Genomic DNA, 23,317 nt, shown 5'->3' on the forward strand with positions numbered 1-23,317 from the left:
CCCTCTGCTGAAATCAAACACACACACTCGCATGTACAGGAATCACACACACACACACACACACACACACACACTGATCACAAAGGAACACTCGACCAGTAGCCCTCTGCTGAAATCAAACACACACACTCGCATGTACAGGAATCACACACACACACACACACACACACACACACTGATCACAAAGGAACACTCGACCAGCAGCCCTCTGCTGAAATCAAACACACACACTCGCATGTACAGGAATCACACACACACACACACACACACACACACACTGATCACAAAGGAACACTCGACCAGCAGCCCTCTGCTGAAACCAAACCGTTCATGGCCTAACAGCTGAGTGAATCATTTGTCTCTCTCTCCTCTGTCTCCCTCCATCCCTCCCTCCCTCACCTCTCTTTCTCTCATTACAGCTCATGTCTGGAGCTGCCTGAGTGGAGAGAGGACTCTGATTGCATTAATATTCATGACAGTAATTAGTACATGTATTATGGGTCACTGAATATTCATGCTATTAGTTTGGTCCTCCTGGAGCCGTGCGCCTGTGTGTGCACGTGTGTGATGGTGGGTGTGTCTGTGTGCGTGTGTGTTGGTGGGTGTGTGTGTTGGTGGGTGTGTGTGTGCATGCGTGATGGTGGGTGTGTCTGTGTGTGTGTGTTGGTGGGTGTGTCTGTGCCTGTGTGTGTTGGTGGGTGTGTGTACGTGTGTGTTGGTGGGTGGGTGTGTCTGTGCGCGTGTGTGTTGGTGGGTGGGTGTGTCTGTGTGTGTGTGTTGGTGGGTGTGTGTACGTGTGTGTGTTGGTGGGTGTGTGTACGTGTGTGCATGTTGGTGGGTGTGTCTGTGCCTGTGTGTGTTGGTGGGTGTGTGTGTGCATGCGTGATGGTGGGTGTGTCTGTGTGTGTGCATGTTGGTGGGTGTGTCTGTGCCTGTGTGTGTTGGTGGGTGTGTCTGTGTGTGTGCATGTTGGTGGGTGTGTCTGTGCCTGTGTGTGTGTTGGTGGGTGTGTGTACGTGTGTGTATATTCATCCCCTCAACAGTATGGTTTATGGTTCATTGTTTGATTGTTTTTGTTGAAGGTAAATTACAACAAAATACTGCAGGGCCCATAAAGGCCCACAAGGGACGTGTGTATGTGGGACGAGGTGTCTATGTGTGTGTGTGTCTCTCACCAGGGCCACCAGGTCCCAGCTGCAGACTGCTCATGTCCTTGGCCAGGCCGTTTGTCTTCGGGCTGGGGACAGCGGCACAGGTAGACACCGCTCGGGGAGGCCTCTTCCCTGGGACCTTCACTGTGGTCCTCAACAGATCTATCTCCTTCCCATGGACGTTCTGCATGTAGTCCTACAGGAGACAGACAGGGAGACAGTCTGCTATCAATACACACTTATAGATTAAAGATAAATAGGGATTTGTTTTTATAACTAATGACAAGGGGGTTTGTTCAGAATACAGAGCTGCATTGTTGTGGGTTACATAGTTCTGATATGTACAGGCCTAGCTACCTATAACAACATAACTACATGTAAATGTAGGAGTCATTAGGGAGGGGTTAAGCTACTTGGCAGCATCCGTCCCTGGAGACAACATAACAGGTTTGTGATTCCAGTGGGCTTGACAGTTGGTGTTTACAGGATCAATATTAAACTAATAAAAGACTGTAGTCCTCATTAAAAATGATGGTTTCTTTAAGGCAGCAGTCCCTGAAGTGTGTGTGTGTGTATCTCAGACAGGGAGCACACTGAGTAGGGGTCAGTCACCCCTCTCAAACATGAATGAGGGCTGAGACCATGTGCAGAAACAAAGCTCTCTCAGACTCTCACACCCACTGTGACACAATCAAAGATCATTCTGAACCAAGCGGAGGAGTGTGTGATTACGTTCAAGACTTTGTGTGTGTTCATAATCATGTGTGTGTGTGTGTGTGTGTTTTAATAATGTGTGTGTGTGAGGGCTGAGAGGCAAGGAGCATCCTGAGAGGCTGTCGGGACCACCTCCCTCTTGCAGGAGGCAAACAAAAGGCCAATTCAAAGCCAAGTGCTCTCAACACGGCTTAACAAGTCGCCAGAGAGCCCTTGAGCTGGGGTCCCTGGAGAGGCTACAAGGGCCCAGCCTGGCCCCACTCGGCCCAGCGGAGCCCGGCCCAGCGCAGCCCGGCCCAGTGGAGCCCGGCCCAGCGCAGCCCGGCCCAGGAGGAGAGAAGGGAGAGAGAAGGAGGAGAGAAGGAGAGGATATGAGAGGGAGAGGATAGAGGAAAGTGCGAAGAGATGAGGAGGAGCAGAGAAGGGAAGCTGGGGCTCCCAACAACACAGTTGCACAGCATGGGGGGGAAGAGCAGAGTTTGTGTGTGTGTACGTGCGGTTGGTGTGTGTGTGTGTGTGTATGTGTGTGTGTGTGTGTGCGCGTGGGTACGGTCAAGACAACACACTTGAGAAAGATGATGAATACAGTCAAGATAACATCTAATATTTTTTTTAAGTAATCAATGCATAAAATAGCATTTAATCACCCAAGGTCCCCTACAACTAAACAGTGTGAATAAATATGACATGATCAGATGACATCAGTCACACCACAAACTAACAACTGAATGACTCCTTGACACTTGGACCAGTTTCTCTGACGTGACTCCTAGTTTTCCTGACAATTACATGGCATCCTATTGCCATCCACTTAATTAGCTGTATTAATGTGATTTCTTTGCACATAGTCGGGCAATTAGGAGCGTTGCTGATTGGCTTTGATTCTATTATCCTCCGCAAACACAGTAATTGATGCCTGTGCTGCAGATACACAACGATCAGGAAAACCTGCTCAGCTCGGTGCTGGAGGTGCAGGTGTGTGTGTGTGTGTGTGTGTGTGTGTGTGTGTGTGTGTGTGTGTGTGTGTGTGCAAGTGGGAGTGTGGGAGTGTGTGTGGGAGTGTGCGAGTGTGTGTGCGAGTGGGAGTGTGCGAGTGTGTGTGCGAGTGTGTGTGAGAGTGTGTGTGGGAGTGTGTGAGTGCGTGTGGGAGTGTGTGTGAGAGTGTGCGAGTGTGTGTGGGAGTGTGCGAGTGTGTGTGGGAGTGTGTGTGGGAGTGTGCGAGTGTGTGTGGGAGTGTGGGAGTGTGTGTGTGAGTGTGCGAGTGTGTATGGGAGTGTGCGAGTGTGCGAGAGAGTGCGTTTGTAGTGAAAATAGTAAGTTAGGGCTCATCCCAGGGACTCAACACCTTTGAGATTTTCAATAGATTTGATCATATTTTATGGCTCTCCTTCAGGTTGCTATCGAGCAATTTAGTTTTCCTACATTTACCTTCCACTCATTCTGCCCCTGTGGTTGTTTCACTGCAGTAGCTGGGCCACTAATTCAACCCAATCAAATTAGAGCAAATTGATTTTGCCTCCTCCGCTTTGCCTCCTCTACCCATCCATCTACATGTATGTCTAGACTCCAGTCAGTGTGGCATTAGGAAAATGATTCCCATTCTAATTAACAATAAGGCCTGATTGCAATCCGGGGGAACGATGTAAAGAGCGAGGGAAAGGAGGGATAGTGGTGATATGAAGTGGTATCAGGGCCAGGAGAGGGGACGTTGTGGTCCTGTGTTTGCCAACAGAGCAGCCAGGCGGGCGATTAGAGCAGGCCATTACAGTGGTGCTATTCCACATCATCAACGTCAACCCTGTGCAAACAGACCATGTGGGCTTTCTAATTAATATTGTTGCTCGCTCTGTGTGGGTGTGTGCCTCCACTGCAACAAGCGTACCGTCTGCCCAGTGAGCGGATGGGGTGGCTGACACACACACACACACACACACACACACACACACACACACACACACGGAGGAGGAGGAAACAGGGGCTTAGCATTGCCGCTAATGGGCCAACACAGTGGCTGATGGATTAGCAGCGCAGGGAACAAGCGGACAGACCCGCTGCTGTAACATGGAACCATTAGATAGAAAACCAGAGCAGAGGGCAGAGTGGCAGACAGACAGACAGACGACATTAGAGACACTGAGTGATGCTGACTCCAGTGACCTCTGTTGTTCCACACGGAGACTGGAGGGGTACAGGTTACAACAGGATTGTTAGTTGGTTGGTAGAGTGTCATTGGGATGATGTGCAGTAATAATCAGAGAGAAAGTTGTCCAACTAGCTGGTCTGGTTGTAGCAGGGCTGGACAGGTAGAATGGAACTAACAGGAGAAAGAACGTCCAACCCCAGATTCTACCATCTGACGTGACTTAGAGTAACCATATCAACGGGCGCCGCCTGTATAGTCTTCCATCAGAGTGTGATGTGTGTGTGCATGTTTGTGCAAGCATGAGTGACCTGTGTTTATAATACGAGTGATACATGTGTGTTCATGTTCAGAGTGTGTGTGTGTGACAGGTGGTACTCACGTGCAGGCTGGGGTGATATGTGAGCAGGCCATTGTCACACAACGTCACATACTTCTTTTTCCACTCCTTGTTTAGGGTCTTGCCACTCCTCTTCAGAAGCATGCCCTATAGGAGAGAACACAGAGAGAGACAGGGTGAGGAGGACACAGATACATGCCCTATAGGAGAGAACACAGAGAGAGACAGGGTGAGGAGGACACAGATACACGACCTATAGGAGAGAACACAGAGAGAGACAGGGTGAGGAGGACACAGATACATGCCCTATAGGAGAGAACACAGAGAGAGACAGGGTGAGGAGGACACAGATACATGCCCTATAGGAGAGAACACAGAGAGAGACAGGGTGAGGAGGACACAGATACATGCCCTATAGGAGAGAACACAGAGAGAGACAGGGTGAGGAGGACACAGATACATGCCCTATAGGAGAGAACACAGAGAGAGACAGGGTGAGGAGGACACAGATACATGCCCTATAGGAGAGAACACAGAGAGAGACAGGGTGAGGAGGACACAGATACATGCCCTATAGGAGAGAACACAGAGAGAGACAGGGTGAGGAGGACACAGATACATGCCCTATAGGAGAGAACACAGAGAGAGACAGGGTGAGGAGGACACAGATACATGCCCTATAGGAGAGAACACAGAGAGAGACAGGGTGAGGACAACACACAATAATACAGATATATGCCCTATAGGAGAGAACACAGAGAGAGACAGGGTGAGAAGGACGATAACACACAATAATGCAGATACATTTCGTCAAGCACAGTGGTTCCCAAACTGTGGGTCGTGATCCACAGGGGTCCAGGTGAGTCGCGGGATGACATTGTTCATGCAGTGAACATTTTATTTTTATTTGTATATATATTTTTGTCAACGCAGAAACAATGTCATCCCGCGTCTCATGACTCAAAGACACCTCAGCTGGTGGGTCATGACTCAAAAGACACCTCAGCTGGTGGGACATGACTCAAAAGACACCTCAGCTGGTGGGACATGACTCAAAAGACACCTCAGCTGGTGGGTCATGACTCAAAGACACCTCAGCTGGTGGGACATGACTCAAAAGACACCTCAGCTGGTGGGACATGACTCAAAAGACACCTCAGCTGGTGGGACATGACTCAAAAGACACCTCAGCTGGTGGGACATGACTCAAAAGACACCTCAGCTGGTGGGACATGACTCAAAAGACACCTCAGCTGGTGGGACATGACTCAAAAGACACCTCAGCTGGTGGGACATGACTCAAAAGACACCTCAGCTGGTGGGACATGACTCAAAAGACACCTCAGCTGGTGGGACATGAAGGAAAAAGGTTTTGGGAAGCACCGCTCTAGTATCTACTGTAGTCAGCACTAAATTTACAACACATATCTCATCTTCCAATACAAGACACATTGTCAATAGGTGGTGAATGGGATTGACGTGTGGTATTCCTGATTTCTGGAACTAGAATCTCTTGAGACAGGGAGACCGTATAGAATGCCACGGGCTGCAACTCAATGCTGTCACCATGCTGAAATCACATTTACAATAAAGATGCAACATGTGATCTCTCTCCCCACTACATTTCTGTGACACTCCCTGACCAGAGAAACAAAGATCCTTAGCGGATAGGAAAACCACTTAAACTAAGAGACCATATACACACTGGAGGGAGAGAGACGGAAACATAACCAGCAGTGGTGAGCAAGAAGTATCGAGCGAACGGACGGAAAAAACTGAAGTGTTCTTCGGGCACATTAGCACCGACCCAAGACTGTTAACATCCTTCTCTCTCCTCCACACATCAGCTGTGGCTGACTGGCCCTTCAGGGCGGCTGCCTACCCACGCTGCATTTCAGCCAAATTCATTAGGCAAGAGAGGGATATAACTGTCCGCTGATTAGCAATTACAGCCGGACTGCTGCGCGTGTCACTTCACTGGACCTGTAACACATTAACGCGGTGTTAACACCCACAGACAGGGAGATATTAATAGAGTCGGGCAGCAGAGGAGAATGAGGGGATAAAGACTAACTAGCACGCAACGGGGGGTGGAGGGGGGAAGATATGGACGAGAGAGAGAGAGATGGACAGCCGAGCACTTTGATAGACAGAGTCCTGCTTTCCGTGTTTCTGGCGTTGTTCACATTTCATTAAGGCCTCGTCGCGTCCCTCGGCTTGGACAAAGGAGGAAGCAGAGGAATCAACGACCTCGCCTGGGAATGACTGCATATCTCATAACTGGGTGCCTGAAAACACACTTGTCAATGATAAAAGGGCTCTGCAATGGGAGCAGCTAGCGACAGACAGTACAGCAACGAGGCCTGGCCAATAAGCAGCTCTACTCTGCAGTACAGAATGATTCCTGGCATAATAGAGAGGCAGTCAGGTCCATGTTGAACTGAGCAGGATACCATAAGGATTTGATATACTGTGTATTTGCAGAGACATGCAGTTTCTTTCTCAGTTCCTCCTCTCAGTGTGTTGGTGTCACAACAACCACTGTTGAATCACTATTAAAGGAGACAATCTTATCAGGGCCGTTATGGCTTCACCTCTCAACTCAGATCTCAACTTCCAAAGGTACAAGCTGATAGTCCTGAAAAGTGATTTGGGGTGTAGAGCGAGACAGCGGTGGCCAAGCGTCACAGACTGGGGAGTGAACTAGGTGGCCAATATTTCTTCTGTGTGTGGCCCTGTTTGTGATAGAAGTGTGCATATTCATTTCAGCCATCCATCGTGGAGAAGACAAGCGATCAGTTTGCAGGGGGAAGGCTAATTGGACGGCACGTCGACCCTCCGGATTGGTAATATCTTTCATTATTCATCTTCCCCGGTCCACTAGTGACACACACACGTTCCTCTGTTTTACCTCCGGGGGACTTGACAGCTCACAAGGTCTTCCGATCAAAACGCACAGGAATAAATGGAGGAAATAAATACATCCCAGATATGCTCTTTGTCTTCCTCGTTGCTACGGAGACACTTCCTACAGAGGCACTGTGAAGTATTGTGGGTAGTGCTTAGGAAAAGGTCGACCGCCCTGGGGGGCTGAGGAGATGATGTCCTTCATTCCTTTTTTGAGAGAAAAAGCTTCCTCAAAACGTGCAGCAAGAGCGCAATTATTCATTCATTATAACAGTTCAACGGTTCACGTTCGAACCACAACAACTGTTCCTACAACAAACAGGCGTGTATTTTATTTGACTCAGGTCCAACATGGTGGTGTAGAAAACAATCAACATTCCAAAACCTCCCTCTCTTTGCCTTCGATAGCCACCCTCATTTGGCCTGCACTATCAACGGTGTAATTGTCAGAGCTCTCAAGGCAGACCTGCCAGTGGAGCCGTTCAGTTGTAAACAAACAGTCTGATAAGGAGAGAACTTTCCCCAGGTTCATTTCCTTTCTATTGAAACACACTAATCAACTCCCTAATCACCATCATCCCCCTTTTTCCCCCAGACAATAGACCCTCCCTTGGACCCTTGACGGGACTGACAGCCGGCCCAGTTGGGTGATATGGGGGAGGCCCCATCTCCTGAGAGGCACCATCTCTCCCCGGGGGATCTGGTGGGGCCCATTGTTCTTGGGTGTCCCTGGAGAACAGGAGCCTAAATTAAGGGTGTCATTCCCAAACAGGCAACTCCTGTCTTGGGGGCTGTCAAGAGGTGCTTGGAGGGCTCAGGGCTGGCTAAGGCTGGTCTTGAGTGATGCCTCTGTGAAATGCTCTGTTCGAACACTCCTCTATCGCGTTGGCCATCTGGCCAGAGATGTCCACTCTGCCAGCCAAACCACACCACCGGTCATTAATCATCACTGGGCAGGACAGTGGTGTGAATACAGGCCAGGATATGGTGATGTCCCTATAACCCTGATCAATGGGACATAGGGGAGAGAATGGTTAGTCCGACTCTAAGAGAAGGCATTAACAGACAGGCTGAATGAGGAAGTGGGAGAGAATGGTTAGTCTGACTCTAAGAGAAGGCATTAACAGACAGGCTGAATGAGGAAGTGGGAGAGAATGGTTAGTCTGACTCTAAGAGAAGGCATTAACAGACAGGCTGAATGAGGAAGTGGGAGAGAATGGTTAGTCTGACTCTAAGAGAAGGCATTAACAGACAGGCTGAATGAGGAAGTGGGAGAGAATGGTTAGTCTGACTCTAAGAGAAGGCATTAACAGACAGGCTGAATGAGGAAGTGGGAGATAATGGTTAGTCTGACTCTAAGAGAAGGCATTAACAGACAGGCTGAATGAGGAAGTGGGAGAGATTGCTACTGTGGTGCAATGCCCATGATGGAATCTGCCCCCATGCAGATAATAATGTCTCTCTTGTTGTGATGTGTGTTGTGTCCTATATTTATATTGTATTTATTTATTTTAATCCCAGGCCCCCGCCCCCGCAGGAGGCCTTCTGGTAGGCCGTCATTGTAAATAAGAATTTGTTCTTAACTGACTTGCCTAGTTAAATAAAGGTTAAATAATATATTCTTTAAATAAACTGTCATAAGTAGGTAAACACCCACACATGGGCATGAGAGAATTGCTGACACAATACTGATGCTGGGTTGACTCATAACCCACAGTCGGGTTTAGGGTCATTAAATATTGTGATAATGAAGGGCAGGTGGGTGGGGTGAATAAAGAGAAAACAATCCTTAAAATGTAAACTCCTTGTGCAGTTTATAGGCTACATTTAGTTTTTTGTGATTGTTCTGTTGTCAAATTCGACTGTCACAAGACGGGAATGTCAAATAGGCCTATGGCACATCAAGGGAACTGTAGCCTACTGTTCAGATGGGTTCAATGGACACTGACTGTAGGACTATAACCTCTCACATAGCCTTAATATTAACTCCTGCAGAGTTCAACTTTACCGATGCCAAATAGACTGAAGCATTCCTTCTACACATCTATGACATTCTGCTGAGCAAGGGTTTAATGTAGTCTTCTAGGGCCACATACAGTATGACAGAGGAGAAGCTGCCTGTATCTAATTACAGAGAAGGGTTAATGTAGTCTTCTAGGGCCACATACAGTATGACAGAGGAGAAGCTGCCTGTATCTAATTACAGAGAAGGGTTTAATGTAGTCTTCTAGGGCCACATACAGTATGACAGAGGAGAAGCTGCCTGTATCTAATTACAGAGAAGGGTTAATGTAGTCTTCTAGGGCCACATACAGTATGACAGAGGAGAAGCTGCCTGTATCTAATTACAGAGAAGGGTTAATGTAGTCTTCTAGGGCCACATACAGTATGACAGAGGAGAAGCTGCCTGTATCTAATTACAGAGAAGGGTTTAATGTAGTCTTCTAGGGCCACATACAGTATGACAGAGGAGAAGCTGCCTGTATCTAATTACAGAGAAGGGTTAATGTAGTCTTCTAGGGCTACATACAGTATGACAGAGGAGAAGCTGCCTGTATCTAATTACAGAGAAGGGTTTATGTAGTCTTCTAGGGCCACATACAGTATGACAGAGGAGAAGCTGCCTGTATCTAATTACAGAGAAGGGTTTAATGTAGTCTTCTAGGGCCACATACAGTATGACAGAGGAGAAGCTGCCTGTATCTAATTACAGAGAAGGGTTAATGTAGTCTTCTAGGGCCACATACAGTATGACAGAGGAGAAGCTGCCTGTATCTAATTACAGAGAAGGGTTTATGTAGTCTTCTAGGGCCACATACAGTATGACAGAGGAGAAGCTGCCTGTTTCTAATTACAGAGAAGGGTTTATGTAGTCTTCTAGGGCCACATACAGTATGACAGAGGAGAAGCTGCCTGTATCTAATTACAGAGAAGGGTTAATGTAGTCTTCTAGGGCTACATACAGTATGACAGAGGAGAAGCTGCCTGTATCTAATTACAGAGAAGGGTTAATGTAGTCTTCTAGGGCTGGCTACATACAGTATGACAGAGGAGAAGCTGCCTGTATCTAATTACAGAGAAGGGTTAATGTAGTCTTCTAGGGCCACATACAGTATGACAGAGGAGAAGCTGCCTGTATCTAATTACAGAGAAGGGTTTAATGTAGTCTTCTAGGGCCACATACAGTATGACAGAGGAGAAGCTGCCTGTATCTAATTACAGAGAAGGGTTTATGTAGTCTTCTAGGGCCACATACAGTATGACAGAGGAGAAGCTGCCTGTATCTAATTACAGAGAAGGGTTAATGTAGTCTTCTAGGGCCACATACAGTATGACAGAAGAGAAGCTGCCTGTATCTAATTACAGAGAAGGGTTAATGTAGTCTTCTAGGGCCACATACAGTATGACAGAGGAGAAGCTGCCTGTATCTAATTACAGAGAAGGGTTAATGTAGTCTTCTAGGGCTGGCTACATACAGTATGACAGAGGAGAAGCTGCCGGTATCTAATTACAGAGAAGGGTTAATGTAGTCTTCTAGGGCCACATACAGTATGACAGAGGAGAAGCTGCCTGTATCTAATTACAGAGAAGGGTTAATGTAGTCTTCTAGGGCCACATACAGTATGACAGAAGAGAAGCTGCCTGTATCTAATTACAGAGAAGGGTTAATGTAGTCTTCTAGGGCCACATACAGTATGACAGAGGAGAAGCTGCCTGTATCTAATTACAGAGAAGGGTTAATGTAGTCTTCTAGGGCTGGCTACATACAGTATGACAGAGGAGAAGCTGCCGGTATCTAATTACAGAGAAGGGTTAATGTAGTCTTCTAGGGCCACATACAGTATGACAGAGGAGAAGCTGCCTGTATCTAATTACAGAGAAGGGTTAATGTAGTCTTCTAGGGCTGGCTACATACAGTATGACAGAGGAGAAGCTGCCGGTATCTAATTACAGAGAAGGGTTAATGTAGTCTTCTAGGGCCACATACAGTATGACAGAGGAGAAGCTGCCGGTATCTAATTACAGAGAAGGGTTAATGTAGTCTTCTAGGGCAACATACAGTATGACAGAGGAGAAGCTGCCTGTATCTAATTACAGAGAAGGGTTAATGTAGTCTTCTAGGGCAACATACAGTATGACAGAGGAGAAGCTGCCTGTATCTAATTACAGAGAAGGGTTAATGTAGTCTTCTAGGGCTGGCTACATACAGTATGACAGAGGAGAAGCTGCCTGTATCTAATTACAGAGAAGGGTTAATGTAGTCTTCTAGGGCTGGCTACATACAGTATGACAGAGGAGAAGCTGCCGGTATCTAATTACAGAGAAGGTTAATGTAGTCTTCTAGGGCAACATACAGTATGACAGAGGAGAAGCTGCCTGTATCTAATTACAGAGAAGGGTTAATGTAGTCTTCTAGGGCTGGCTACATACAGTATGACAGAGGAGAAGCTGCCTGTATCTAATTACAGAGAAGGGTTAATGTAGTCTTCTAGGGTCACATACAGTATGACAGAGGAGAAGCTGCCTGTATCTAATTACAGAGAAGGGTTAATGTAGTCTTCTAGGGCCACATACAGTATGACAGAGGAGAAGCTGCCTGTATCTAATTACAGAGAAGGGTTAATGTAGTCTTCTAGGGCCACATACAGTATGACAGAGGAGAAGCTGCCTGTATCTAATTACAGAGAAGGGTTAATGTAGTCTTCTAGGACCACATACAGTGTGACAGAGGAGAAGCTGCCTGTATCTAATTACAGAGAAGGTGACCAACAAATAGCCTACCAAAATGTCAGAAATTATAAGCAGAAACATATCTAAATCAGGCTCCCTGTCAAAAATCCTTGTGCCGTCTTGGACTGTAGCCTACAGTGCATTTCCTATATTAGCAGGTCCTCAGATTTTCACCTCATCACAGTCGGGCGGTTGCAGGTGAACAAACAGCTGACCCACACACACACACTCTATCATGGCATTTATGACAAGGTCAGCGTAGATGAGGCAAGGACAGGACTGGGCAGGCCCAGGGGAGCATAGTGGGGCGAGGAGCAGTGAAAACCAGATCAAATAAAATACCAACGAAGAAGAGAATGCTCCCTCTATCCCTGGTTACATCTAAAAATGACCCCTAAATAGTGCACTACTTTTGACCAGGGCCCATAGGGCTATTATCAAAAGCAGAGCACTATGTAGGGAAAAGGGTGCCATTTGAGATGTAGCCTAGCAACTGATTTATCTGATAAGAGTTCTGGGTAATTAATTAGAAACTCAATTATCCAAACCTTACTTCAGCAGTCTCAATTCATTAGCAGATAAAGCCTCTCTCGCCCTGCTAGCGTTTCTGACAGAGAGAGAGAGGGTGGATGGATGGAAAAGATAGGATGTGGAAAAGAAACACATTCGTTCTTTCCTTTCCTGAACGAGTTAAAAGAAGCCCCTGGGGTCAAAGACAATTTTTCTTTTGTCTAATCAGTCTTGTTAAAGAAGCTCTTTAGAGAGACTTCTTTCTCAACAGGATGGGTAGAAACAGACAACGAATCCAAGACTGATACTACCATCAGTGAGGGAATCAGGTCTAGCATACAGAAACAGACAACGAATCCAAGACTGATACTACCATCAGTGAGGGAATCAGGTCTAGCATACAGAAACAGACAACGAATCCAAGACTGATACTACCATCAGTGAGGGAATCAGGTCTAGCATACAGAAACAGACAACGAATCCAAGACTGATACTACCATCAGTGAGGGAATCAGGTCTAGCATACAGAAACAGACAACGAATCCAAGACTGATACTACCATCAGTGAGGGAATCAGGTCTAGCATACAGAAACAGACAACGAATCCAAGACTGATACTACCATCAGTGAGGGAATCAGGTCTAGCATACAGAAACAGACAACGAATCCAAGACTGATACTACCATCAGTGAGGGAATCAGGTCTAGCATACAGAAACAGACAACGAATCCAAGACTGATACTACCATCAGTGAGGGAATCAGGTCTAGCATACAGAAACAGACAACGAATCCAAGACTGATACTACCATCAGTGAGGGAATCAGGTCTAGCATACAGAAACAGACAACGAATCCAAGACTGATACTACCATCAGTGAGGGAATCAGGTCTAGCATACAGAAACAGACAACGAATCCAAGACTGATACTACCGTCAGTGAGGGAATCAGGTCTAGCATACAGAAACAGACAACGAATCCAAGACTGATACTACCATCAGTGAGGGAATCAGGTCTAGCATACAGAAACAGACAACGAATCCAAGACTGATACTACCATCAGTGAGGGAATCAGGTCTAGCATACAGAAACAGACAACGAATCCAAGACTGATACTACCATCAGTGAGGGAATCAGGTCTAGCATACAGAAACAGACAACGAATCCAAGACTGATACTACCATCAGTGAGGGAATCAGGTCTAGCATACAGAAACAGACACACATACACAAACAAAATGCACCATAAACCAACAAAGTCACCATTGGGACACTTGAGTCCCAGTGTGTTCAGACAGAACAACTCTGTATCAATCAGAAAGTCTACTGCTCAGTAGAGAATACTGTAACCGGATCAGAACCATCACACAATCTAAAAGCCACCACGCTTCTCTGATTGATGCCGGTGTGCTTCTCATTTAATTATTTCTCCAAAACTAAAAAGAACAACCCCCTCCACCCACCAACCCCCTCAAATCTCATTTCCAGGGGTTAGTGTGCATGACAAAAATGTCATCATGGCCAAAATAGCTCCGAGCGGTCGTCACGGCGACAACCTTTTCCCTGGGAAATGATATTTTCCCAACCCAGCGGAAGGCGGATCGCGTCGCCACTCGTTACAGGGCCTTGATAGCAGGTCTTTAATATTCACCGTCTTAATTAGGAGACGCCGTTAATTTCATTAAATTCTTTGGCTGCTAAATGAAGCAGATTATGAGACATCTTTTATTGCCAAGCGTGAAATTACAGCCTGCCCGCTGCCAATGGCAGGGCGAAACTAATGAATTACAGGGTAAATAACAGCCGAATTAACCATCCAATTTAACTCCTTACTAAGAGGAACCAGGCCTCAGAGGGGAGGAGGCAGAGGGGGAGACTGTCAAAACCACCCAGCCCTGTGCTCATCTAATGTTACACCACTCTCTACAACTATAGGCAATTACTACCATGATACTAATCAGCTCCTCACAAAGGGAGCCAACCCCAACCACACGCGTCAATGCTTTTGGACTCATTTGAAACATGAACCAAAAAAATCTGAACTCAAACCTGTGAGAAGTTGTAATGGGGAAGAAAGTATTTAGGGCCAAATAAAAGAGGAATATGCATTTAGTATGCTAACACGTAGATGGGACGGACAAATGACTATTGAATGTCAAGATGACATGAGTTGGGCTACGAAGCTGTGGAAAGACCACCTTTCACTATTAGGATGAACCAAGAACCACATATTAACCTTCTCTACCACCTATTGCTGCTCCATGCCCCTCTGTCTAGGCCAACCGCCCCGGTGTCTAGGCCAACAGCCCCGGTGTCTAGGCCAACCGCCCCGGTGTCTAGGCCAACAGCCCCGGTGTCTAGGCCAACCGCCCCGGTGTCTAGGCCAACCGCCCCGGTGTCTAAGTCAACAGCCCCGGTGTCTAAGTCAACAGCCCCGGTGTCTAGGCCAACAGCCCCGGTGTCTAAGTCAACAGCCCCGGTGTCTAGACTAACAGCCCCGGTGTCTAGGCCAACCGCCCCGGTGTCTAAGTCAACAGCCCCGGTGTCTAAGTCAACAGCCCCGGTGTCTAAGTCAACAGCCCCGGTGTCTAAGTCAACAGCCCCGGTGTCTAAGTCAACAGTAAATTCATTTGAAAGAGATGTGTTGGCGAAGCGAGTGTCTCTATCTCTTCGGTAATTACGGGCTAATTAGGAGCGTGGAGCAGATGTCCGCAGAGACGCCACCGTAAACAACGTCTGTAAACAAAGCTGCCGATGTCCGCTCGCCTTTTAAAGAAGCCCTCAGCCCCTAACAGAAGACGCTTAGAATGGCCATGTTGCATCCTGGGTAAAATACCCGGTAATAGCAGCAGTCAGAGACCCCATCATGACCCTGCTACATTCATAGTTTTTGTTACATTTGAGTAATTTTATCAGACACTCTTATCCAGAGCGACTTAGACATTTTTATACTTTCCCCCTGTACTGCTCCCTTGTGGGAATTGAACCCACAACCTTGGCGTTGCAAGAGCCATGCTCTACCAACTGAGCCACACGGGACCTAGAACAGAAAACATCATTCTAAAAGTTCCAAACAGCAATAAAGCTGTAGACAAACATCCCACGAGGTACTGAAGTCACAAGTCTCGCAGAAGAGCGTCTGCACAGTTAAATACCACAGTGGAGGCCATGTTTTGAGGGACCCACGACAGCCTGACACGTGTAGCTAGGTGACACGTCTGACCCTGTCACACCCACACTCAGCGCAGAGTGTGTGTGTGTGTGTGTATGCATGTGTGTGTGAGAAAAGCTGGACCTCTGGGGCTTTGGGTTGTCTAATTGCTGCAGAGTGGGAGTCCACCCCATCCTCTTTATAAAAGTCCAGTGTGCTGAAAACTCCTAGCTTGGCCAGTCTAGCAGTGTGTTAGGTTTTAATGAGCACCATCTAACTAATGAAGGCATCTTCTTCCTTCCACAGCCTTTATCGTGTGCACACACACACACACCACACACAAACTCTAGTCACCTTGAGGGGGAGTCAGAACAACAGCCCATCCTAATGAGATCTGGGCTAACAGAAAATAAACTACACTGGGGAGTCAGTAGTCCTGGGAGAGAGCTCCAAGAACACACACACCAACGCAATTCATGCAATCACGTATTTGTTTCGAGAACGACGATCATCCGCCGATTTTCCCCTTACAGCCGAGCGCACTTGCCTCTCCTGCTAGTCGGCGCCACTCATTGCTAGTTAGCCTGTCCTTGAGGATCCTCTATGCTGCTGGGTAGCTACCCACTCATTACTAGTTAGCCTGTCCTTGAGGATCCTCTATGCTGCTGGGTAGCTACCCACTCATTGCTAGTTAGCCTGTCCTTGAGGAACCTCTATGCTGCTGGGTAGCTACCCACTCATTGCTAGTTAGCCTGTCCTTGAGGATCCTCTATGCTGCTGGGTAGCTACCCACTCATTACTAGTTAGCCTGTCCTTGAGGATCCTCTATGCTGCTGGGTAGCTACCCACTCATTGCTAGTTAGCCTGTCCTTGAGGAACCTCTATGCTGCTGGGTAGCTACCCACTCATTGCTAGTTAGCCTGTCCTTGAGGATCCTCTATGCTGCCACTCATGCTGCATTTACCACACTTTAACAATGCCACACAGAATGTAAACATTTTGAAAGTGTTCATTCATTTGCTGTTAGGCAAAACAATGTCCATACAGTCTGCAGCATAAACAAAACCTCAGAGGTTGCTAGGTAACTTAATCAACGATATTAAGCAGAGAGCTACCTTTGCTAGTTATGAAGCTAACGTCAGTTCACTAACGTTACCCTGAAACTTTCTTTGTGATAGCGGGTTTGTAAACCATAACGCAAAAAAAAATGCTAATTTCACCAACAATTTTGTTAACTCTTTGAGTTAGCTAGCTACATGACTTGTCTTTCCCTTCCCGAGACAAACTGTCACAACTGTCACATCCAAACTGTCACATGTTACAATTGCCTGGCTACGTGTTTTTATTGGATTATTATGAACAAAACAGACAAACAGAAATATATAAACAAGAGTACATAAACATAACAGACAGGGGGATTACATATCGAGATTCATTTTCAATTTTTCAAAACGTTTTATGGTATTTATTTTTTGTTTTTACACTTACTGATCGTTTCAAAATAATATTTTGTTCTCCGCCCATTTTATGGATAAAGACTCTGCTATGAAAGATGAACAAATTAACAATGAAAGTTAAATCAGGATCCATATCATTTGGATCAAAATAAAAGAGAACATCAGTCTCTCAGATGAACATTAATAGTCGTTTCTTTTCAAATAAAATTGTCTAATTTACTCTAAAATCTTCTGACATAAGAACAGTCCCAAAATAAATAGTCAAGAGTCTCTGGGTCACAATCACAAAATACACATTTGTTATCGATATATATATTTTAAATCTGTGTATAATAAAGGTGTTTACAGGGTGGACTCTATGAATGACTTGGTATGATACTTCTTTCACCTTATTAGACAGTTGAAGTCAGAAGTTTACATACACCTCAGCCAAATACATTTAAACTCTGTTTTTCACAATTCCTGACATTTAATCCGAGTAAAAATTCCCAGTTTTAGGTCAGTTTGAATCACCACTTTATTTTAAGAATGTGAAATGCCAGAATAATAGTAGAGAGAATTATTTATTTCAGCTTTTATTTCTTTCATCACATTCCCAGTGGGTCAGAAGTTAACATACACTCAATTAGTATTTGGTAGCGTTGTCTTTAAATTGTTTAACTTGGGTGAAACGTTTCAGGTAGCCTTCCACAAGCTTCCCATAATAAGTTGGGTGAATGTTGGCCCATTCCTCCTGACAGAGCTGGTGTAACTGAGACAGGTTTGGAGGCCTCCTTGCTCGCACACGCTTTTTCAGTTCTGCCCAGACATGTTCTATAGGACTGAGGTCAGGGCTTTGTGATGGCCTCTCCAATACCTTGACTTTGTTGTCCTTAAGCCATTTTGCCACAACTTTGGAAGTATGCTTGGGGTCATTGTCCATTTGGAAGACCTAGCTTTAACTTCCTGACCGATGTCTTAAGATGTTGCTTCAATATATCCACATCATTTGCAATTCCTCATGATGCCATCTATTTTGTGAAGTTCACCAGTCTATCCTGCAGCAAAGCAGCCTCACAACATGATGCTGCCACCCCCGTGCTTCACATCTGGGATGGTGTTCTTCGGCTTGAAAGCCTCCCCCTTTTCCTCCAAACATAACGATGGCCATTATAGCCAAACAGTTCTATTTTTGTTTCATCAGACCAAAGGACATTTCTCCAAAAAGTTCGATCTTTGTCCCCATGTGCAGTTGCAAACCGTAGTCTGGCTTTTTTATGGCGGTTTTGGAGCAGTGGCTTCTTCCTTGCTGAGCGGCCTTTCAGGTTATGTTGATATAGGACTTGTTTTACTGTGGATATAGATCCTTTTGTACCCGTTTCCTCCAGCATCTTCACAAGGTCCTTTGCTGTTGTTCTGGGATTGATTTGCACTTTTCACACCAAAGTACGTTTATCTCTAGGAGACAGAACAGGTCTCCTTCCTGAGCAGTATGACGGCTGCATGGTCCCATGGTGTTTATACTTGCGTACTATTGTTTGTACAGATGAACGTAGTACCTTCAGGCATTTGGAAATTTCTCCCAATGTTGAACCAGACCTGTGGAGGTCTACAATTTGGATTCTGAAGTCTTGGCTGATTTCTTTTGATTTTCCCATGATGTCAAGCAAAGAGGCACTGAGTTTGAAGGTAGGCCTTGAAATGCATCCAAAGGTACACCTCCAATTGACTCAAATGATGTCAATTAGCCTATCAGAAGCTTCTAAAGCCATGACATCATTTTCTGGAATTTTCCAAGCTGTTTAAAGACAGAGTCAACTTATTTATGTAAACTTCTGACCCACTGGAATTGTGATACAGTGAATTATAAGTGAAATAATCTGTCTGTAAACAATTGTTGGGAAAATGACCAACATGAGCTCAACGCAGGCATACACTCCTATTGAATATGAATCCACCTGTATTATGAGTAGACCTAAGCCATCTTATTGTACCCAGTTTATCAAGAGACTGACCATTCAAATACACCATTACCACCTTTATGTTGTTGGGTAGTTAAATTGATCAAGTCAAATTGACTGTATGGTTGTATAATTGATTTGTTATTGTACACATGGTTGTCTCTGGGAACATTTCTCATCACAATGCTCCAATGTCATCAGATTGATTATCGGCCTAAAATATCAGCCATCGGTGTCCTTGACCCCCCAAAATTGGTATCGGCTCTTAAAAACCCATATCTGTCGTTCTCTACTGTTTACCCTAATTATCTTCCATATGTCAAGTCAAATGATCTCACACAAGTCACCCATATTTATGAGCAAAGGGCCCTTTACCTGTAGTTTCTGAACAACATGTTACGATCTGATGCCAAAAACCAACAGTGTTGCTGTTGACACCACTGATTCATAATAACATTCATCCTCATCCTCCTCCTCATCATCGCGTGTTTAATTGACCACCGATTATGACTGCACCTTTAAGGAGCCGCCACGCGACTCTGCCAACCTAACAGAAGCAGACATCTGCCAAAGTGATTCAACTAAAGACTGTCCCCTTCCTCCCCTCTTCAACACACAGACAAGGAAGGACAACCAAAACGAGCCAGTCAGGGAACACGTCCTCTCAGTGAATGAGTTGTGTTGTTAGCTCTCTGAGGGAGAGCTGGCATGTATGGAGTCCTAGCAGACTGTGGAGCAGGTCTGAACGTGTTCAACAAGGTGAGGTGGTGTGTGGAGGGAGGAGTCAGACTCAGCAGCACTCATTAAAATGGAGTGTAAATGGAGTGCTAATGGGGAGGCAGGTAGCTAAGCTGCTGCCATCTCCACACACAGTCTAATTAGGGAACAGGTCTGCCTGCAGCCAACACAGAGGCAGGAGGGGAGATGGAGAGACACATACAGAGATACACATTCTCCAAGAGGAAAGACCACGGGGAATGATCAAATCAATTAACATCCAGCTCCAAACAGGGAAGCAGCAGTGGCCCGATGCCTCGGAGCGCTACCGGCTACGTGTTACTCTCCAACCTCGGTCTGTCTGGGGCTGGCAGCTGTCAGGTGGGCTGAGGGTGTGTGGTCGTGCCGGGCCTGGCTCACCATGTCTCATGTTGGGGAAACAATGGGCGACTCAACAGAGGACACAGCCGAACTCATACGATGATAGAGGGTTCTTTAAGACTGTTGGTCTACGTCATCTTTCTAAAACACTCATCCACACACACACACACACACCTCCCATCTGCCACCAGTGACATGTGTATGTGGCCCTCTTCATTTGTACATCATTATCAGCCATTGCCTTGACAGGAGTTATGCAAATTGAGTGGCTGGACCCAGGAGGATTCTACTTCTGCCAGACAGACAGAGACGACGTGGGAGTGAGAGAGAGGCTCTTCTACAGGGACAGGAGAACATACATACATATCTGGCACTGTGTCGCAGCTCATCCAATCCATCTTCATCACATGAGAAATGTTTGACAAGTAGTTCAACATTGATCCTTATAGAAAGCACAACATCGTCATTGTTGTTTCCACGGAGATAAGCTCTCTCTCTCTCACTCACACACTCACACACACACACACAGCTGTGTTCTGTTCTGCTGCTCAAAAACCATAATGAGTATGTGCCTGGGCTCTCTCCTCTGAGTCCAGTTCCACGTCCTCCCCCGTTTACCGCCACACCGCAGACTAAAACCACTGCTAACCATAGATAGGATGCATAGGTCAATTACACGAAGCTCTGCTGCTATACTGTCTACATATAGACAGGACTGAATGGCAGACTGGGTTATGTGACTAATAGACCATCCTGATTGACGAGAGGCTCCCATCAGTGTTCAGAGAGGAGCAACACTATCAGAGGCTATGATGTCCATGCTAACTGGACAGCTGGGGAATAACACAGGACCCCGTTGCTACTTCAAAGTGATATTTCCTTCCTGTGGGGAGTATGGGGATACATGTAAACATCTCGCAAGTAAACATCATGTCGTCCCTGATTGAGGGGACAAGACAATTTACTCTGCTCTCTGCTGTGCTGCCCCAGCGGGGGCCTCCTTGCGCAGCAGCACCACAGAGACACGGTCTCCCTCGACGAGCTGCGCGACACGGCCCCGGCACTAACAACTACCGCGGCGCTGCTAACAAATGCAGCGCATCGTTGAAAGGAGGCCCCTAATCAGAGATGCAATTTGTTCATTAGTGGATTACAAACGAGGCCTCCGTGCTGATATGAGAGGCCGTGATTAGCACACGCTAATTGGCTGAGTTCCTTATACTCCAGTTGAAGCTGCTCACAGGAGATGCCCCCCCCCCTCCGTGGTTCGCTCCATGCTTGTTTGCGACAAATTAAGGCCAACTCAAACAATCTCTCCACAATTACAGTGTGGGGAGGGGGGGGGGGGGGGGGGGGCTCTTGAGCACTCTGGTTTGATACCCCTCCCCTTCCTCTCCACCTCCCTACCTACCCCCCCACCCCCCTGCCGATGCCCCAATCAAAGCGCTCGGCTACACAGCCACACAGGAAAAGGCAGGGCTTTGAAAAGCACGTAGAGGAAGAGGGAAGTGGAGGACCATATGCCAGCCGGCAGACTGTACTTCATTAACCATCCTCAGCCTCTTCTCCCTCTCACCATCTCTCCCCTCTTTCTTTTTGGACAAGGAGAGAGGGATGGGGGCAGTGGGGGGGGACAGAGGGGAGAGTGAAATAAAGTGAGAGTGAAATCCCGTCCCGCTCCTTATACTAATGATCTCATTTCAATACCCAGGAGGACTCCCAACTCTAATTGATGTCAAGTGTGTGCTTTCGCTGTTAATCAAGGAGAAGGCATCAAACGGAGAGAGCCTGGCTGTGTCTGGGCTTCACGCTCTGATCACAGGCAGCCCTCGTTCTCCGGGAAATCAGCAATACGGCGCAGCCGGACCCTAATTATCCCCGTAGCAGCCGGCTGGCCAGGCGAGGGCCAGATCTGATCATACCTGCTTAATTGGAATAGCACGGCCGCTTCCAATGCTGTCCGCTCGGCCCTCCAGTCCTTTCTTGTCCCTGTCTGGCTCGCTGGCCTTCCGAGACTGTGGAGAAGGAGATAGGAGAACAAGTAGGGGTTACAGAGGCCCTCAGTTAGGCCCTCTAAAGTGTCTGAACGAGGAGCCTGAACTAAGGTCTGTTACAGACCTCTTCTAGTCTCCACATAACAGGCCTCGTCTAATGGCTGCTAGAGGTGACTGGGGTTATTATTGTGTCTATGAGTCAACTTGACCCAGTTGTTGACCTCTCTCTAAGTTGCTAAGGAACTGGGAAGTGGACATGATGCATGTGTCTGTACATTCTAGAAGGTGGTCACATACAACCTTCCCTGTGGCCCGTAGATTCTCACTAAGCCATCTACCATTTAAAAGTCCTTTAGATCATTTTGTATGTATTTAACATCCATCGTTTAATTATCTAATAATACATTGTCAACAGTGAAGAAGTAGATGTCCTGTGTGTGAGTGTGTGAGTATGTGTGAGTGTGTGTGTGTGTTTGTGTATCTGGGCTCACAGTGAAGAAGTAGATGTCCTGTGTGTGTGTGTGTGTGTGTGTGTGTGTGTGTGTGTGTATCTGGGCTCACAGTGAATAAGTAGATGTCCTGTGTGTGTGTGTGTGTGTGTGTGTGTGTGTGTGTGTGTGTGTGTGTGTGTGTGTGTGTGTGTGTGTGTGTGTGTGTGTGTATCTGGGCTCACAGTGAAGAGGTTGGAGCGGCGTTTGGACTGCTTGCGGACGGGCGTGGGGGTGTTGGTGGTCTGGGGGACGTCGATGCGTAGCTCCTTCTGACTGGTGCTGGGGGTGGAGGGGACTGACGAGGAGTAGTCACTCAGGCTGCCGCCATTACTGGTCTGCTACAGAGACACACACACTTCTATGTACTGTATTGGTAACACTAACTTAGTTCAGAAAGAATGAGTGTATTATGGATGAGAATAAACAGAGAGAAAGAGACAGAACAATATAAAAAAGTGTGATAGTGAGAAAGAGAGAAAGTTGAACATACAGCTGGTACAGCTGGTATGTTCGCTCCTTCATAATAACATACACTACACTAGTATACAGCTGGTACAGCATCCCTCCATAATAACAGACACTACACTAGTATACAGCATCCCTCCATAATAACAGACACTACACTAGTATACAGCATCCCTCCTTCATAATAACAGACACTACACTAGTATACAGCATCCCCCCTTCATAATAACA

At 46.5% G+C, this 23,317-nt stretch overlaps 1 protein-coding gene across 12 annotated transcripts in view; it reads right to left on the reverse strand.

Moving 5' to 3' along the window:
- The window catches only part of LOC110528752 (arf-GAP with GTPase, ANK repeat and PH domain-containing protein 1), a 286,828-nt gene that overhangs the window by 103,518 nt on the left and 159,993 nt on the right, over nt 1-23,317 (reverse strand). For 7 of the 12 annotated variants that reach the window (XM_090207610.1, XM_090207607.1, XM_090207604.1 and 4 more), the window contains 4 exons: nt 22,804-22,959; nt 22,059-22,151; nt 4,388-4,492; nt 1,176-1,347 (listed from right to left, as the gene is read on the reverse strand). In XM_090207610.1, the coding sequence (XP_090063736.1) occupies nt 1,176-1,347; nt 4,388-4,492; nt 22,059-22,151; nt 22,804-22,959 (526 nt within the window). The remainder of the gene's footprint in view (nt 1-1,175; nt 1,348-4,387; nt 4,493-22,058; nt 22,152-22,803; nt 22,960-23,317) is intronic. The other 5 variants (XM_090207611.1, XM_090207608.1, XM_090207606.1 and 2 more) reach the window with 1 other exon arrangement.

Source organism: Oncorhynchus mykiss, chromosome 18, assembly GCF_057628025.1.
Source record: "Oncorhynchus mykiss isolate SJ-2025 chromosome 18, ASM5762802v1, whole genome shotgun sequence".
NCBI classification, from domain to species: Eukaryota; Metazoa; Chordata; class Actinopteri; order Salmoniformes; family Salmonidae; genus Oncorhynchus; species Oncorhynchus mykiss.